Source organism: Eretmochelys imbricata, chromosome 3 (assembly GCF_965152235.1).
Source record: "Eretmochelys imbricata isolate rEreImb1 chromosome 3, rEreImb1.hap1, whole genome shotgun sequence".
NCBI classification, from domain to species: domain Eukaryota; kingdom Metazoa; phylum Chordata; order Testudines; family Cheloniidae; genus Eretmochelys; species Eretmochelys imbricata.
Window position 1 is genome coordinate 99,306,305 of NC_135574.1, and position 19,799 is coordinate 99,326,103.

At 40.8% G+C, this 19,799-nt stretch overlaps 2 protein-coding genes across 2 annotated transcripts in view; one reads left to right on the forward strand and one right to left on the reverse strand.

The window, feature by feature from the left end:
* L3MBTL3 (L3MBTL histone methyl-lysine binding protein 3) overlaps positions 1–14,785 on the forward strand; it is a 137,569-nt gene extending 122,784 nt beyond the window's left edge. The window contains exons 18-21 of the mRNA XM_077811739.1: positions 802–893; positions 7,509–7,672; positions 7,995–8,057; positions 13,048–14,785. Coding sequence (XP_077667865.1) covers positions 802–893; positions 7,509–7,672; positions 7,995–8,057; positions 13,048–13,191 — 463 coding nt within the window. The 3' untranslated portion in view covers positions 13,192–14,785. The remainder of the gene's footprint in view (positions 1–801; positions 894–7,508; positions 7,673–7,994; positions 8,058–13,047) is intronic.
* Positions 14,786–17,274: 2,489 nt separating this feature from the next.
* Positions 17,275–19,799, reverse strand: part of SAMD3 (sterile alpha motif domain containing 3) — a 105,573-nt gene continuing 103,048 nt past the window's right edge. The window contains exons 10-11 of the mRNA XM_077813032.1: positions 18,376–18,458; positions 17,275–17,815 (exon numbers count right to left, since the gene is read on the reverse strand). Of these exons, the coding sequence (XP_077669158.1) occupies positions 17,531–17,815; positions 18,376–18,458 (368 nt within the window). The 3' untranslated portion in view covers positions 17,275–17,530. The remainder of the gene's footprint in view (positions 17,816–18,375; positions 18,459–19,799) is intronic.

Sequence of the window (19,799 nt, forward strand, 5' to 3'; positions counted from 1 at the left end):
AGTTGTGCCCATCTGCCTGTAGTCTAATTTAAGCCCAAAATATTTATATGTATTTTAAAAATAGCTTCTGAGGCCAGGTCTACACTACAAAGTTTTGTCAGCATAGTTATGTCAGTCAGGGATTGGGGGGCGGGGGGTAGGAGAAACCACACCTCCTAGCCAGTATAGCTCTGCTGGCAAAACCCCCAATCTGTACACAGCTATGCCAATACTAGGGTGCTTCTGTCAGCATAGCTAGCGCCATTCAAGGAGGTTGAATTGTTATGCCAACAGAAAAACTCCTTTTATTAGCATAAGTTGCATTTACACAAGGGGGTTCTGCCAATATAGCTAAACCAATGAAGGTATACCAGGAAAGCATTTATTGTGTAGACAAGGCCTATGATAAGACAGAGGATTCCATCTGTTTGTCATTGAGCAACTTTCCTTTGCATTGGAGGTGGTGCAACACCTACCTAATAATTGCATTGCCTGCCAATTCTCTGTACCTGTATTAATTTGAATGTTTTGCATTGTGGAATCTTAGGTCAGATTTAAAGCTTTGAACACAACAAACTTACATATGTGAGTTTTAGCTACATCCTTTTTGAGTCTCCATTTCAGAGTTTGGACAATAGGAACTATTACACATTTCCATCAATGGGAGTATAGACCCTTTAAAACCTTTTGGTGCACTTTATGGTTATAGTACAGTGTTCTTTGTGTAAGTAACGGAGACTGTCATATAGTTAATAAGGGCATTTGTCATATTTAAAAGGTTTAATGTAAGTTAATAAAACCTGAACACCTTGTTTTCCCCAGAGGAGGACAGCAAGCTAAGGACTCTGCTAAGAAGGAAGAGTGTGAAGAAGAGGAGACAGAAAATGAGCTGTCAACTTTAAATGAAACTAGAGGTAACATAGAAGTATTTTTATCTCTGGCACTAAGATCTTCAATATAAAAGCTAAATTATTTGTGTGCTACTACTTTGTGATTCAGTTTATAGGTCAAATTCACTGTTGACATAAGGAGGCACAATTCCATTGACTTCAGTGAGTTGTGCCCTTTTATGCCAGCAGCATATTTGACGCCTGTGTTTTTTGTCTTCTTGTGGTCAGGGAAGATTGTGCCTAGCACTTTATCACAGCTGTCAAAATGAGCTCTGAATTGAATACGGGCATACAAAGTCTCATTTTAAGATTATTTTTCTCCACTGAGTTTGCAAACAGCCGATTACCCATGCTGAGTTGTATAAGTGTAAAATATATCCACCAAAAAAATATACTCCACCAAAAAAACTACACTGAAAGAATATTAAGGATGCAAAGTGAAGCACTTCAGAATCAGGGTTCACCAAAGTTAAGGTTCCCCACACAGTCTCAAAGGGACCTAAGAGAAGGAAATGGGCACCTAATTCTCATTGGCTTTCAATTGAAGTTGGGCCCCAAATCCAGTTATGCCCCTTTGAAAATTCCAGTCATAGTCCTTACTTGCATGATTACTTAACATTATTTCATATCTCATCCAATTGGTAGGTTGGACAGTGCACCAGGAATGAGGCAGCTGTTCATTTTTTATTTCTGTTCTCATTGTTCAGAGTGTGTACATGAAATAAGGCAGTGTTCCTTTGGACACCGCCTCAGTTACTGTACATCCCCCTCCATCGATTCTGACCTTGCACCAGCTTTACACTGGTACAATTCCATTTACTTCAGTAAAGTTACTGCTGATTTACACTGGTAGAAGTCAGAAAAGAAGTCATCCTATCCATTGAGGGCCTAAATGTTAAATTACTTCAATAGATTTACTCTGGATTATACAGTAGCAATCGTACAAAACGGATTACAGGCCAAAAGAAGATAGGTATTGACTCCGTGGGGGCTTTGGGGCTGGAGCACCCATGGGGGAAAAATGGTGGGTGCTAAGCACCCACTGACAGCCCCATATCAGCTCCCCCCAGCGCCTCCTGCCTGCCGGTGGGCCCCGCAGATCAGCGCCACCCCCTTCATCCCTGTGCCTCCCACCCACCGGGATCAGCTGTTTTGTGGTGGGCAGGAGGTTCTAGAGGGGAGGGGAGAGAAGCAAGGAGGCGGAACTGGGTAGGAAGAGGTGGCACAGAGGTGGGGCCTTGGCAGAAGGGGTGTGGATTGGGGGTGGGGCCTGGGCAGAGCCAGGAGTCAAGCACCCCCTGGCACTTTGGAAAGTCAGCACCTTGGAAGACACAAATCTGCAGGACTACAGTCTCATTCACTCCACACCACAACTTTAGTCACTGTTTGCTGTCTAAACTGCTCGTTCTCAAATATCATGTGGAAAGAGGCAGTTAGTGTGACTTAGCAAGGGTCAGCCTTAGCTTGTCAAATGAAAGGGTGTCTTTTCCATCAGCTTAAAGAAATAAAGACAATGTCTGCTCCATCATAAAAAACTGAGATGCTCTTAAAAAAAAATACTGATTTCTGAAATATTTTCATAGTGTTGCGCTCTTAGAGGTGCAGTAAAGAACTTGCAGCTTAGGGGTGGGGGAGCCAAGTTGACATTAAGCCACTTTTGCACTTCAGGGCCCATGCATTAATGTAGACAGCCCTACGGATGTATTTAAATTATAGCAGCCCCACAGGGCTGTATTGCCCAGAATCTCCACAGTGTTGATGCTGAAACCCTTCTCCTGACATGCATGCCCCTTTTGTATCCAGTGGCATGCCTCCTGCCCCAGAGCTTGCAATTGGAGTCCTTGGAAGGGCAGCCTTATGGCAGTCTGCCATAATACCTGTGTGGAGGAATCCTCCCGTGGCCAGAGCTAGGGATTTTAGAGTGGTGTGAAGGCTCTGGAGCAGCAATGAGGATCTTGCCAATAATGTATTTGCATTTGCAGCACCATGCTAATTAATGCTTAAATCCCAAATCAAGATCTTAAATAAAGGTGGTTTGGTAATTAATTATTGCTAGACTAATTGGCAGAGCACAAGACAGAACCCATATTACTGATCTTTTTGAGTCCTTGGTTAATTTCAACAAAGTGAAACAAAGGGGCTTGACAGGCTCTGAATTTATTTTCTAACTAACTAAGACTCTTCAAAAAATGTCATTAAATGTGTTAGTGGCCAAGGACTGAATTTTAAACCACAGAAATTACATCACTGCTTCGTGATAACTACTTTTCACCTATGCTTATTTCTTGCCACTATTGTTTGTTGGACTGAAACTCATTTACTTACATGTTCATATTTTCAAAAGTGTAGCTCCTTTGTTGTTGGGGTTTTGTTCTGGCCTGAGCCCAGAAGTCTGCACAGCAATGAAACAGCCCTGCAGCCTGAGACCCTGCAAGTGCAAGTCAGCTGGCACAGACCAGACCTGGGGTTTTGTTTGCTGGATAGACATAGCCTGAGGATCCCACTGCTAGAGCTGTGTGGAGGGTGTAAGTTCTGTTTTGCAAAAGGATTTTGAGATTTCACAATTTGGCTTCATTCTGAAGTGGTGCGAACACAAAAAATTTTAAAAGTAGCTGTGAAGGAAAATTGGGGGGGGAGTAATTTAAGATGATGCTATATGTTTTGTTTTAATTTTGACTTTTTTATTATATATATAATATAAATTAATCATTCAAAGTGGAAAGTCCATTTAAAAAATTGAAACATTTTGTTCCGGAAATGTTGAAATGGGACATTTTTACATTGAACTTTTTTTTCTGTTTTTTTTTCCCTAAAGAAAATGCCAACAAAATCTACCTGAGTTCGCAAAGTACTTCATTTTTGACAGAACTGCATGTTCCAGTGGAATATGGTTCTGTGGAAGTTTCTATGACCAGCTCTACTTACCACTTTGGATAATTTTCTATAGAGGATTCTGCAGAATTAGATTTATAAAGTGAAGACATGATTACTTAACCTCTATATTTAATTACTTAATCTATTCTTCACCTTCTTCTTTTATTTGTATGATGATGTGGCATTATTTACTAAAAAATGCCCAGATAGGGAGTAGGTATCTGTGTGTTATAACGACACTTCTCGATGGAGTAACAGGGGTATGTGAGTTTGTGCTGACCTAGAAACTGAAATCTCAACCTATAATAAACTAGAGCCCCAATCTCCAGAATCTGATATTTCTTTTTATTAACAAAATTATGTTTCAAACCCTCATGGTTGTAGAGCGAACCAGAGTGTAAACTGACCGAATGCCATCTGCCTGCTTCTGCAGAAATCCTGAAACAGTAGCTCTGAGAGGTGTGACCTACACAGTTCTCCTCAACCAGAGCCCGGTGGACTCTGCAGTTCTCTGGCTGTGTAATCTGGCATTTTCCCAAGCTGCTGTGGAATTCATCATTTTGCTGCAGCCAGGCACCCAGCGTGTTGTTTACTTTCTCTACTCTGCCATGATGACACCTGCCTACAGCAGCCTGTATTCTCCAGCTTTCCCCACAAGAGGCAGTTAATTTGATTGCAGCACATGCTCCCTGCACTGTTCCATGGAGCTAGTCAGCAGGGGGCTGAGAGACAAGAACTGGAATCCAAGGAATGGAGGGGACAGAAGTGTAGGCTAGCTAGCTAGGTGACCCAGAGAACAATGCAGCAGCTGAGACCAGATGAGTTTGTCCTCTACACATTCTGTACGTTCACCACTTGTTCTAGATTTTCATCTCTCTCATCCTACTTTTGATGATTCTTAGTCACTCAGTTGGAGGACTGGTTACCAAATCACCTGGCAAGAGTTTGTGACTGAATCTTCCTTTTCCCCAAATTTCTCAGCTTTGAACGATTCCCTTACAAGGCAAGTTTGTCATAATATTTCTTACCAACTTAAAATAGAAAGCTAGTAAAAACACTGCATAAAAGCAGAATGTGTATACTGTGGATACAGGGCTCAAAATAGATGTCTTATTGACCACTAGATTACAGACAGCTAGAGATACTGGGTGTAATTCAGAGGTGAGTCTGCCTAAGGAACGCTAGAGGGAATGTAAATTGGAGTCTACACCCTCAAAGTGCATGTTACAGCACTTTAGACTCCCTTAGGTTTAGGGCTTCTCTTCATGGTAAATGGAACCAAAATAACTACATTGGTTGCAATTCACACCTTCAGTTAGGTTGGTTCCAACACTGCGTAGACAAATTCTACCTTACCTGGATTTACAGTGACTAGTATGTAATTTACACTTACTGTCACCTATAAGTGTGGCCCACAGAGTCTGAGTGCAAGGGGAATCCAAGCTAGTTTATTTTATATGCCAAGGGATTCGGGGAAAAGTCTGTAGCAATCAGGCCATCTTCAGCCTCCGTGGTGTGTGAGGTACATCTTAAAATCAAACACTGATAAGGGAATTTGAATATAAGAGAAATAAAACAGCAGCAAATCTATGGGCCACTCCCAGTAAAACTCAACCTCTAACAAAACAAACTTTTCATTTGTGTGGTTTTTCTCTGCCTGCATTAAACTATAAACTTCGCAAGGAAAGGATCTAGTTTTCTAAGGATTTGTAAAGAGCTATAATACATGTGTACACACACACACAAACACACAAAACTACATTAAAAACCTTAAGGTTGCAATGTCAGCCATTGTCCCAGCGTCTGGGTTAGGAGAGGCAATGCACTGTGGCAGTCACACTGCTGTGGTACATCAAGGGAAATGAAGTCCAGCAGGGGAGCCCAGCCCAGAGAGAATAGGAACAGGAAGCACCTGAACCACAACTCCCATGAGGCACAGTGTCAGCATTTTAAAATCAATCATTAGTTTTCACTTGTTCTCTTTTTCAACACACAAGAAAAAATTCATGGAAAACAGGCATTTTTCATGAAAAAATTAATTGTGTTGAACATTTTCTATCCACTGTTCCTGACAGAAATTTGGGTTGTCAATCAGCTCTACTGCTCAGTATAGAGGAAATGTTCGGAGATTTTGGCAGCAAGCATCTATGAGCTTTACTGAGCTTGTGCAAATGGCAATTTTCAGAGTCTTACCACTCTGTAAAATGGGGGTGTGTTTTCATGGAGACCACAAAAGGCACCTAACTTTAGCACTCTCCCCCTACCAAATCTCAGGTTCCAGCTCCAAAGCCTGGGGGCACTACAGTGCTGGGAAGAGTGGTTGGGGGGAGGGGATTAGCATTAGCAAAACTACCTTTTTCCCCTGTCCTCTGTTTTAGGAACAGCTGAACTGTTTCTGCTGAAACTTTCTGAAACAGCAGACTTTCAGCATGGAAAAAATTCAGCTGGAACAGTTAAAGTTATAAGCTACTGAAAACAGGCTTTTAATGGGAAGTTTTAGGCAACCTTAATTATCAATGTTGATCTCGCTCTCTTGTTCAGTACAGGTGGTGGTACTGGGAACTCAGCTTTGGAATACTGGAACGAGTCTTAGTTTTGGAGCATGAGTCGATAGAGAATAGTGTAACAACAATGTGAATAACAGAAATATCAGTCAGGAAAGGTGAAAATAGGCTGAGAGACGATGAAAGATTGCACAGTGTAAGGGAGAATAGTATGCAGAGTGGTAAAGACAAGTGATTACAAAACAGTGTTTAGAGAGGAGGACTGGCGGTATAGTTCACTGTGTGCTACCTTCATTCAAAAAATAATTCTAAATTAGTTCTCCTCAGCAATTGGGAAGTGTTTGGTACCTGAGTTTTTAGCAAGTTTGTTCCCTCTGTGTTTCCAAGTAGAATGCAGATCTGGTTGAAATGAACACTGGTATCTTGATTTCAATTTAAGAATACCATCATTTGAGGCCTGCTCTCCACTCTCTCCTCCCACCCCAGGTGCAGACACACATTAATAATTGCTATACTTCTCCAGATATCACAGCATTCTGCAGCTCTGGCTAGCCTCAAAGCTGGGTTGCCTTTGAGGGAGCAAGTACTGAACTGTCCTGGTTTGAGTTATGGATGTTTAATGGAAAATGGACATGAAAAACAAACCTCCAAATGGAGGAATTAAATATGTTTTCCAAATGAAGTATATAACTAAAGAGCAGAACTGCAGGGCCTTTGCAGATATTTATTTTTCTATGAAAAACACTGAGAATAGCTGAAAATTTTTTCTTACTTAAGAGACATAAATGTGGTGTGTCATGGAAATAATAAGCCTGATTCACCAGTGCAATTTTATACCAATGCAGATCTGATTTTAATGAAATTACACCAGTATAAAACTGGAGTAACTAAGGCCTGGTCTACACATGCAGATTTTGCACCAGCATAATTATTTTGGTTTGGGGTACGATTTTTTTTTAAACAAAAATAGTTATACTGATGCAACCCTAGTGTGGATGCAGCTGTATCAGTATAAAGGTGTTGTATAGCAGTATAGTTTGTTTCCCCTTCCCATACAGTAATAGCTATATCAGTACAGAGCATCTTTATGCTGATATAAATGTGTCCACCCTAGGGAGATGGCAGCACTTTACACCAGTACAGGTAAAGCAGAACCATTTTTTGTGTGGAGGTACATGTGTCAATAATGATGAGGATGTTTTATCATGACTGATCTTGTTGTTCATTGAGGGATTTAATGCTTATTTGTATTTTTTTATAGACATAGAAGAACTCAGCAGCCAGAAGCCTCTTCCTCAGCCAGTTTTCGTGTCTTCCAAGTTCCAAATCCCATGCCTACCCTTGCGCTGGGAACAGCAGAGCAAGCTCCTTCCAAGCGTGGCTGGAATCCCTGCCAGTAAAGTTTCCAAATGGAGTACAGATGAGGTAGGTTTACTTTAGAAGGGCTCGTAGATTCAGTATCACAGCCACAGCATTCTGCTTCTCTTGGTACCAGCTCCTTCAGTGTAAAGTGCACATTAGTGGGATGCTTCCACTGATTGTGTCTACTCACTGTAGAGCTATCAGAGCCCTAACTTCACTTCATAACAGGTAAATAAAGAGGCAATACTGAAGATAGCTCCTTTATGTACAAATCTATCTCTGACAGGTGAAAAATGTTTGTCTTCAGTATTTATCTGCATTTGGGCAAGAGTGTTGGGGGAGAGCCTAGGTTTTTAAAAAACTTGTTGGTATGATTTGGTGGCAGGTTTCTGAATTCATACGGAGTTTACCAGGATGTGAAGAACATGGCAAGGTGTTCAAAGACGAGGTGAGTATGATAAATAAAAAGTTTGAAACGTGTTACATTTCCTATTTCCCTGCAATCTGTAATGGGCTTGCATTCTGCACTGATAGGGTACGGTTTTTACCTACAGGGTAATTATACACTTAACTTCTGTTACATTCTGTCACAGATTCCCAGGCCAAAAGGGACCATTGTGATCATCTAGTCTGACCTCTTGTATAGCAGAGGCCACAGAACTGCCCCAAAGTAGAAAAACACCCAGTCTTGATTTAAAAATGGCCAGTGATAGAGAATCCACCACAACCCTTGGTGATTGTTCCAACTCTTCCTCAGGCCAGACTTCCATGGTGATCCATGGGAATTTTGCCCTGAGTGCAGACTTCAGGATTTGGAGGTAAACTTTTTTAAAGCACTTAAGAACATTTTCAAATGTCACTTAAGTGCCTACGTGGCATATGGAAATGAGACTTAGTGTTTTTGAAAAAATTGCTCTTGGTCTCTAGGAAGAGTTTTGTTAAGAAACAGAAAAGGAAACTGTTGAAAAATAAACTTAACTTCAAATTTAAAAAATAAATGTAAATGAATGAATCAAAGTGTGCTCACCTGTACAGCAGTACATCTTTGAGGTCAGTGTGAAATAAGTATTGGGTTACATGGTTTTGCATGTCATTGAATGGGCAGTAAAATATATAAAAGATAAGACTTGGAGCTTGATTTTCAGCAAAGCCTTGATGAGATCTCCCTTTTTTTATCCTATTCTATAGTTGTGGCTGCAAATAGTTGTGGTTGTAATTTAAGTCACCTAGACAGAGCTGTGACAGAAACAGAACAGCTCTGTAATAAGTCATGTATATTATATGGGACCTGCTTGTTGGGATGTTTACTGTATGCATGTTAATTTAGTTGATTGGAGAGGGAGGAAGCAGCAGACAAAACAATGGCTCAAGGTAAGCCACCTCTTGGTAAACATTTAAGGGTTGTTAAGAGGCAATGCCCAAACTAATAAGATTATACTTTTTGGTTCCAACCATCTCCTCCTTAGCAAACTGGTTTTGAAAAGCAGAAGCAAACGCTAAGAACTGGCAAGAACAAAGGAGCTCTGGCTGGATGAAAAGGGACTCTCAAGCATAGGTAGTCGTTCAGGGGCCCCAGACTGACACACATACCTAATATGGGTGTCTGAAGAAGTGAGGGCTGGCTTGCCTACCGTCAAGGGGATATGTGAAAGAGAGAGAGGTGCTCTTACCATTGGTCCATTGGGGGCACCACGGACTGTGCTTCGTGTGTGGGCATGTTTACTGAATCGGGGGGTAATGCCGACTTTGTGAATCCCACTAGGGCTTAGACATGATTTTAGGCAGCTCAATGGTGCCAGGACTGAGGCAGTTGTGTGCCTGGCCATGGCCAAAAGTTTAGGTACCTTGGGGACTTTACCAGTGGAAACCTAGACATCCAGGGAGTTTAGGTGGCAGCTGAGCAGGGGTTTTGAGGATCTAAATTTGGACTTAGGCACCTGATTCCCTTTGTTGTTTTAAAATTCTTTTTCTCTAAATGCTTTGGCCTGGATCCACAAAAATACTTAGGTAACTAAGTCCCGTTTTGAGGCTCCACTGCAGTCCACAAAACTCCTGCTGAGCTGCTGCTGAAGCCTGTAGGCACCTCACTCAGAACCTGTTTTTGCAGTAAAATTTTCCTAGGCACCTGTGTGTCTGCCCCTGGGCATGCATGCTACTGCCTCCCTCTAGGGCTGGGCTTCCAGATGCATATCTCCTGCCTAAGCTCACCCCACCCCTAGGATGTTTTGTGTGGAGTTAGGAGGCCTCTGAACACACCTACTGCATTGGGCCCCACACACAAAGGATTGCCTATCTTCCCCCCCCAGGTCATGGGGATAGGCACCTATGTCTGTCTGAGGGGAAGGGGTTAGGACACACCACTCGTATCTGCATCTCTCACTGGCTGCTTTGCCTAGCATGCTGGCTTTATGGATCGAATTCAAAGGCGCCTAACTCAGGCTCTGCGGATCTCAGTGTTGTTCCTCTGAGTTTTCTAGGCTCCTAGAAGTTGGGCTTGACAACGCTGAGCATCACAATGCCCAAGTCCCTTTGTAGATCTGGGCCTTTGTTCCTACTGTTAAAACATATTTTGGTTTGTCATCTGACCGTTCACTATATTCAGCACTGGTCAGAGATGCCTGGAGGGAAGAATCACAGGTGCCAAACCGAGGTGGACCTGCTGGGTAGGCACAGTTGGTGCCCGGCCTAGACATGTGAGAATTGTGAAATTCTGACACCTTCAGGGGTGCTCTCTGAGAGACCAGAAAGGGTCTCTTGTCCTGCAGAGGTGCAGCTGGCACTGTAACCATGACAAGTATGTCAGATAGTGCCACAGCGTCTTGATGGCTACGTGACCTAAAATTCACTCTGTTGTTTGCACCACAAACATAGACAGCTTGTGCCGCCACATACTGGGGGGGCACAATCTAAAGGGGAGGACATGTGACTGCCCGATGTGTGTCCTCTGCCCAGCTCCCACTGCGCTCTCCCTGCCCTACATTATCTTAGGGGGGCAGGGGGGGAATGGGGGAGTTCTGTCCTTCTCCCACTGCACCTCTCCCCCTACCCCCACGGCACGTTCAGCTCTTCCTGGCAGCTAGCCCGGGCGGGGAGTAGGACCGCGTCGCTTTTCATGTGGCGGAAGCTGGCTGCTCTGGCTTGCTGACTCTGTGCAGAGCGGCAGTTGCACAAAGAGAGGCTAACTGGGGAGGCAGCAGCGGTGGTGGGCCACCCCAGGCCCCACTGCTGGGGATGGGCTGAGTGAGCTGGAAACATGCCGAGGCGGAGTAGGGGACTTTGATCAACTCAGCCCCTATTCCCAGCAGCCTGGCCCAGGCCAGGGGCAGCGTGCCACCAAACGCCCCAGCCAGGCTCTCTGACAGCCCCTGTGCTGCACAGAGCAGTGACTTTGAGAGACCGGTCCCACCCCTTCTGCTCCCCACCCAGACCTGGCTGACAGGGACAGAGGCCAAGCGTGCTGGGAGTCAGGCACAGCGGAAGAAAGACAGAGGTCCTCTTCCCTCCCCCCGGCAGCCACGCAGAAATCTGGGGGTGGGGGCTGTCACAAATATACAGGGAAGGGTAAACACCTTTAAAATCCCTCCTGCCCAGAGGAAAAACCCTTTCACCTGTAAAGGGTTAAGAAGCTAAGATAACTTCGCTGGCACCTGACCAAAATGACCAATGAGGAGACAAGATACTTTCAAAGCTGGAGCTGGGAGAAACAAAGGTTCTCTGTGTCTGTGTGATACTTTTGCTGGGAACAAAAAGGAAGGGAGTCTTAGAACTTAGTAAGTAATCTAGCTAGATATGCGTTAGATTCTGTTTTGTTTAAATGGCTGAGAAAATAAGCTGTGCTGAATGGAATGTATATTCCTGTTTTTGTGTCTTTTCGTAACTTAAGGTTTAGGCTAGAGGGATTCTCTATGTTTTGAATCTGATTACCCTGTAAGGTATTTACCATCCTGATTTTACAGAGGTGATTCTTTTACTTTTTCTTCTATTAAAATTCTTCTTTTAAGAACCTGATTGCTTTTTCATTGTTCTTAAGATCCAAGGGTTTGGGTCTGTGTTCACCTATGCAAACTGGTGAGGATTTTTATCAAGCCTTCCCCAGGAAAGAGGGTGTAGGGTTTGTGGAGGATTTTGGGGGGAAAGATGTTTCCAAGCGGGCTCTTTTCTCTGTTATATATCTGTTAGACGCTTGGTGGTGGCAATAAAGTCCAAGGGCAAAAGGTAAAATAGTTTGTACCTTGGGGAAGTTTTAACCTAAGCTGGTAAAAATAATCTTAGGGGGTTTTCATGCAGGTCCCCACATCTGTACCCTACAGTTCAGAGTGGGGAAGGAACCTTGATAAAAATCCTCACCAATTTGCATAGGTGAACACAGACCCAACCCTTGGATCTTAAAAACACAAAAACAGGAATATATATTCCATTCAGCACAGCTTATTTTCTCAGCCATTTAAACAAAACAGAATCTAATGTATATCTAGCTAGATTACTTACTAAGTTCTAAGACTCCATTCCTTTTCTGTTCCCGGCAAAAGCATCACAGAGAGAGAGAGAACTTTTGTTTCTCCCCCCCTCCAGCTTTGAAAATATCTTGTCTCCTCATTGGTCATTTTGGTCAGGTGCCAGCGAGGTTATCCTAGCTTCTTAACCCTTTACAGGTTGAAAGGGTTTTTCCTCTGGCCAGGAGGGATTTTAAAGGTGTTTACCCTTCCCTTTATATTCATGACAGGGACACTTGACCTCACATGCCCCCCCCCCCCACGCATTGCCTATGACCACAAACAACATAGGCACAAAACTAGAGGTCTGTTGTGGGGGGGCTGAAAATTCAGCCTTTAATGTTCACATTTGTGCTGTCTTCCACTGTTAACCTCCATCAACATTAGCAGTTTATACAATACTTATTATTTGCATGTATTAAAATGGTAAAGTTAAATAATGGATACTTTTCTTCTAAATATTGTAATGCTGTAAAAAACTTTATCCTTGTTTAAAGCTGATATATCTAAACTTTTAGCCTCTGGGACCAAGTCTGTTGTAATGGGAAAGGAAAGAGCAGCTGGAGAAAGAGGTCTTAGATTATTTGTCTGGGGTGGGAGTTAAATCGGGAACCTTTCAGTGGAAGTTTGAGACAAGGAATAGTTGGGAGGTGGATTCAGATATGTGACTAGGCTGAAATCTAGATTCAGAGGACAGAATATTTTTCAAATAGAAACAGGAAATAGGGTCATTAACTTCGGATGTAAACCAAGGACACATTTGCATATAGGGATTTTGAACCAGAAATCCTCTGAATTTCGAATTCAAGCTTCCACTTACGGCAGTCTGAAATTTTAATTGGCTTACTGGGGATTTCAGTTCAAATTATCTTCAAATATTTAAAGTACCATAGCCTCAGACTTAATAGCTTTCTTTGTGTTTTTCACTCACGTTTTGTTTTAAAGCAAATTGATGGAGAAGCATTTCTACTAATGACCCAAGCAGACATAGTCAAGATAATGAGCATTAAACTGGGACCAGCCCTAAAAATCTTCAATTCCATTCTGATGTTCAAAGCTGCAGAGAAAAACTCACACAATGAACTTTGAGATGAATGGAAATTGTTTAGAAGCCAGTTTTCTCCACTGGAACTCATGTTTTATTCAAAGCACAAAGACTTGCTAGAATTGTCAAGTAAGAACTCTAAGAAAGGAAGAAAAATAAGTCAGCACTGGTGGACTATTTATACCCTTTGAGAGCCAGTACACCTGAACTCTTCTGGAATATGTTTGAGCTTTTAACAAGGTACTGTATAACAACTGCATCAGCTAGTCTTATTTGCCATACTTATGGCGCTAATTCTCTCATGAACTGTTAGTATTTCTAATTTTATCCAGGCATCAAGAAAACCTTCACTAATTATTTATCCTATTATTAAAATTAGGAAAATGTTAATATGATCTAAGAATTCCTGAGTTATATTTCACATATCCACTTTCCTTTTCAGTAGCCTTTACTTCCTATTATCAAAACAAAACTGATTAGCCAAAAATTAGGCTACCAGTAGACAGTTGAGACTGCTATGGCTAATGTTAATTTTGTACCATAGTTTCAAATGCAATGCTTATGCTGCATAAGTAACACTTTGCTACAGTGTATAACTTTACAGTTTATAAAATTGTCGACTTGCTAGTAACAAAAAACATTTGGGGTTGAAATGAGCTTTTTTGATAACTGAATGTTTTTACTTTTGCACGATACAAAAATGTTAAGTGAGTTTTTTCCACCAGCATCTTTAGTGTAACTTACCAAAAGACCAGTAAAGAGATGGCTGCAACTGAAAAGTAAAACTTAACTTCCATAAAATACCTTTGGTCATGCGGCACCATGGCGCTCCCGTCTTTCTACGTAGGGGAGTCCACTGTGTTATACAGTACATGAAGGAACATATATATATTGAGGCAAGAAAATAAACAAAAAGGAGAAACATTTGCTAAATCTGTATATGCTAATCTTTAGTAATTACTGCAATAATGGAAAAGAACAGAATGCTGAGACTGGGACTCAGTAAAAGTTTCATGCTCATGAGCCCCTTGAAAGTCACCATGATTCAAGAAAAATCTTGGCAGGTAGAGGAGTGATTTCAGAGAGGAAGAAAAGGGATATTCAAAAGGAATATGGCCCTCACTAGTTAAGGCATAGATTTTACCAGTTCATTAGCAGGACTAACATGTCCTACAGCAGACTTTTAGGTAAGAGACCCTTCTTGAAGGATTGTTATAAGCATTTGGCAGGTAAGGTGTTGCACTCAGTATATAAATCACAATACAGAACAGATGCACTTTAAGATAGAGAAGGCCTACCTACCTGAAAACTGAGGACTGACCTGGAACATTCCTGGTAAGAATTCTCTTCAGAGGAAGAGGGTGACTAGTTGGAGAAGTGTTCCCCATGGAATCTCTTATTCCTAGTCTTGTGTGTGTGGGCAGGGGGGAATATTCAGCGCAAATAGAACATTTCTATGACACACAAGTCTGGGGAAATCTTCCTATCATTTTTCCTAATTTCTCTTTCTTGGGATGGAATTCCTTAAAGGTTTTCAAGAGCTCTGTGTGCCACTTGCAGAACAGTTAGGTGACTGGTACCTGCTATAATTCCAAGTAAAACAGTGTCAGTCTGACATAAATAGCATTGCTCTATTAATCTCCTTCCATAGCATTGCATAAATAATATTTTTACATTTTGTTCAAAATTTGTACACTTAAACTGCAATCTTATTGTATCAACAATGCAAATAAAATTTGAATTGGAGAAGCTTGTTATGTTGGTGTACTTCTCAATACTCACATCTGAACTGTTCTGTGTGGATGTTGTTAAAATGAAAGCCTTATTCAATACATTACAAATGCTTTTCCTGTCTTTGCTTTGTCCTTAATACAAGGTTAAAAGGATTTTTAATGGTGTTTGTGCCATGGTATTAAGCAGGCTGAGGTCTCTCTGTATACCCAACCCTGAATCTTGTTTAACAATGTTTAGGACCTAAAGTGTTAGTTAATAAATATGCAGAAGCTGGCATCTTGGCATAGGAGATGTTTTAAAATTCTTAAATGTTTTGAGCTTGTTTGCTTTGCATGTTTCTCTCAAACCTTTAATGTTTTTGCTTTTAAAAAAAACATATTTGTTGTAAATATTTTACCTTTTAACAAACTTTTTTTTGGGGGGTGGGAGGGATCTTTTATTTTGATGTTTGGTCATTTTAAAGGTTCAATGAAAAGGTGTTTCAAAAAAAGCAAAAGTGGTAAAATGAAGTGCTGAAGGTTAAATTGCTAAAGCAGACTTTCACTTAACAACTTAGATAACCCTCTTGTTAACAAAATGCCAGCTTGATTTAGGGCTGTGACTGCATTAACTGTGAATTAAATCTCAAAGCACCAGAACCCAAACTTTTTGTAATTTGTTTTTGAAAATTTTTCCCCTTGTTTTTGCAGTGTTTTTTCCAGATTTCAATGTCAATATAAAAAATATTGCTGTTCTGTGCACGAGGTGGCACAGTCCTAGTGTTGCAGGTTAGATTCCCAGGATGGCCATGCTGTCCCCACAAATGGTGGTCATCAAAGAGTTGGACAAGATCTGTCAGACTAAAATGCATGTGGATTTTTACCATCTTTGGGTGTTGCAAATGGCTCATGAAGGCAAAAATGGTCCCAAAAGAACATCATTTTGTTGCTTCTTTTTAAAGGAGGCAACATACTTGGGAAGAATGCCATCAGGCCTAACATTTTTCTCCAAGTGAGCAAGTTTAATAACTAGTGCATAAAATTTTCATGGTTTGTGTAAATTTACAGCTTTAACTGTGTAAGCAGCAAAAGATGGCAGAAGATTTTTTCTATTTTGACCCATCCTAGACGTACAGCGAAAGAAGTGATAGGAGTCTGGTTTGTTCTTAAAACTACTGTTATATGTTTGTTTTGTTTTAGCAACAAATGAAGTGAGTTGTAAGTTCTTAAACTGTGTTAACATCTGAATGGTTTAACTGTAATTTTTGTAATATCTGATCTGTAATTCCCAATTCTGAGATTAACAATTTGCGATCTTAACCTATAACCAAGTACATTTTCTTCTATACGCTTAAACTAAAATAAGGTTTTTCTGAGTCATCTATTTTTCAGCATCCTTATTGATCTTATCATAGCACCTTGGAACCCAAGTCATGGACCAGGACCTCAAACACCGAACAAAAAGACCGATTGCAAACTCTTGGGAGCAAGGGCTAAGTCTGATGAGACAACAGCTGGATACAGACAGACACATGGGAGAGTACAAGGAAACACTGGACAGTACTGATCAGCACACCAGAAGCCTCACTATTGTAGTATTTTTTAGGCTTCATGCCAGAGGATAGTTTTAAGGTGAGATTTTACAGGTCTTCAGGGGGTGCTTCTGCTGACCATGAGGGGCAGCAGGGGAGAAAGCACAAAAGTTAAATTCTCAAATAAGCACAAATGGGTGTTGAAGGCTAGCACCACAAACTCCAAATTTCTCTCTACCATATTAAAGCTGTCATAGCCCTGAAAATGTCAGAGTCCTTCTAATTCCGCACAGAGTAGCCAATTTCCATCTGTCTGTGGGATTGGAGCCCCTGAAATCCCAGGGATGCAAGGGCTCCAGGCGGTAAGTGGGCAGAGGAGAGTCAGCCTCAGCATAGGGAGCCCAGTCTGCACATATCAGTCACTGCAGTGTGTGAGAGAAAGAAACAGATGTAAAGACAAGTCTCTCCTCTCATTGCAACAGCTATGTAGTTTTACAGGAGTGGCCCCAACAACTCATTCTTAGTGGCTTGAGATCTCATCCTAGCAGATTTTTATTTAGTAAGTCCAAGTAACTAGTAAAAAAGGTGAACAATGTGATATGAATGAGTGAATTTCTTCAGTCTCTACCAAATTGTCTCATAGATCGTTCTAGGGTTTGCAAATTAAAAATTAGACACTGCATTTTTTATTATGTGAAATACTAATCACACATTTTCAATTATCATCAAATCTTAATTGTAAAGATTTAATCCCTATTAGAGTAACTCGCACCAAAATGTTTACTGAATTAAATTAAAGTATGCTTCTTACCTTTGACTTAGTCAAAACTTGTTCGAACAGGAATAAAAAGCTTTTATGGAAAAATACTGCCCCACAAGTACATCTAATTATAAAATTTTATTTTTTCAAGTAAGGCTAAAGTTGCTCTAGAATTTCCATTGAAAATAATGAAAATGCTCATGTTTTCAAAACTAAAAAAGCAGCCAGTACAATAAAAAAAAAATCGCTGAGTTATAAATATTAATACAATTCCACTGGAAAGAATTACACCAACTTATCTTTACAACAAATGATTTCTTCTGACAAAGAGTCAACTGCTCCAAAAGACATTCCCCTGAGACAAGTGTTTTGGACATCATTAAATGTTCAGACATTCAAGTTCTTCCAGTTTTCTCTTTACCTTCTTTGGGAGGGATTGTGGACTTTTCATCTCCAAAATCAGTGATTCTAAAAAGTGAAATGTGTTGTGGATCCTTTTTGGATACTGGATGCCGAACACATGAAATGCAGCCAACAGAGCAGCTAGAGCCATAGTACAATCATCCAGCTGGGCCAGTTTCTCTTTTTCGATGTACAAAGCAAACTCACATGTATTAACACTGAAGGGATTTTTTACTTCCAAGACTGGTGTCAACACCTTCACCTGGAAAAAAAAAAAAAAAAAAAAAAAAAGGTCAAATGATCTTTTAATGTCACTTGGGTGAGCTGAACTGTAAAAGTTGCAATAAAGGTTCAGAGAATTAAAGGTGCTTGAAAATAATGCTGTGAACTTGGTTAATAAGTCAGGTTATTTGAGACCTTTGGCTGAAAAATGGGTTAATGTCACTTAAGAAACAGACACCCAGGCTAAGGGCCAGATCCAAAAGGTACTTTAGGTGCCTAACTCCCATTGGAACCAACGGGAGTTAGGCCCAGATCCTTGAAGTGTCAGGAACCTGACTGACTTGGTAGAATCAGGAAGAGAGACCAGGACTGCTATCTATCCCCACTCTTACTACTAGATCACACTCCTCTAAAAGCTGCTCGCTGCCATGTGATGTGGCATTTCCTTAGATATTGCACAACATTATTTTTAAAAAAAAAAGGTGTGGCATGTGTGCTTCTAAAACCAGGACGTTAAATTTAATACATGTGGCTGAAAATGGAGCAGAATTTTTTGTTTGTTTGGAAGTGCAGCTAGCCTCTACAGCCACATTTATGTACCTCCTCATTCACAGCAGTGAACAGACTGGAATCATCTCCAAAGACATCTGGTAGAAGTAAGCATGTGGCAGTCATTTTCATATCTGTCAAAAGCAAAGATTTTTACTAAATTAAAAAATGAAAATATTTGATTATTAGCATCCTTGAAGAACAGATGAAGATTTATGAAGTATTAACAGTGAATTACAAGATTGGTAGTTAATGACTGGTTGCTTCCTTCTTATGTGATTGCTATTCCAAAGCACCTTAAAGAGTAAACTGCACCTTCTGTTGTGGTCTAGATTCCCCAGCATAAAGGCAAAGTATGACTTTAAAAAAGAGAGAGCATTTACACTAGAGACACACATTAATGAACTTGGAAAAATATCAAATGTCTTCTAGTAAGAAATCCAGGTTGCTGCTTTTTAATCAAATTCAGATTATATTACAAGTGCAAATTCCCCCTGGAAGTCAATGAAGGAAGAGCCCTCTTAGGATGATCTAGGCCATCTTACTGCCAAGTCAGGATTGCTCCTTACAATGCATTTTTAAAAAATAGTTTGTAGCACCTGTTATGTAAATAATATTTTCCCTCTCAGTTCTCAAATCACAGTTAGGTTTTTTTTAAAAGTGTGGCATTAGACATATTTCCATCATTAGCATGCGCCATTTACAGTTTTATGCACAAAAAAGGAAAGTGACTCTTCACCCCACCCAAAATTCCTCCCTTAGGTTGTTAGGCCTGGTCTACACAGGGGAAAAAAATTACTTTATTCCTCTCCCACTTTTCTAGGAGCCTCACAACTTACTTAGAAGATTATGAGAGTTTTTACTTTCTTTTTGTTTTAAAGAGAATCCCTTTTGAAAATCCCATGCACTTTGTATTGCCTTACGGTTAATATAGGAGCATATCTCCATCAAAAGGCTTTCTAATGAATTAGGCTGTGCATTCAAACACGTCATCTACCTGGGGCTGCAAGATAATTGAGTGCTCATTGTAGTAGGTAAAACAAACAAAAAACAACCAGACTTACTGGCACAGTTCCTTAGTTTTGAAAAGCAAGATTTACAAAGCTGCTATTTAGGAATACTGCACAATCCTAGAGCATTACCCTGGATTTGACCTCCCCCACTTGTGCCTTCTTCAGGATATAAACTGGCCACTAGGAAATTTAGACTAGAAATTAGATGAAGGTTTTTAACCATCAGAGGAGTGAAGTTTTGGAATAGCCTTCCAAGGGAAGCAGTGGGGGCAAAAGATCTATCTGGCTTTAAGATTAAACTCGATAAGTTTATGGAGGAGATGGTATGATAGGATAACATGGTTTTGGTAATTAAATATTCATGGTAAATAGGCCCAATGGCCTGTGATGGGCTATTAGATGGGGTGAGATCTGAGTTACCCAGGAAAGAATTTTCTGTAGTATCTGGCTGATGAATCTTGC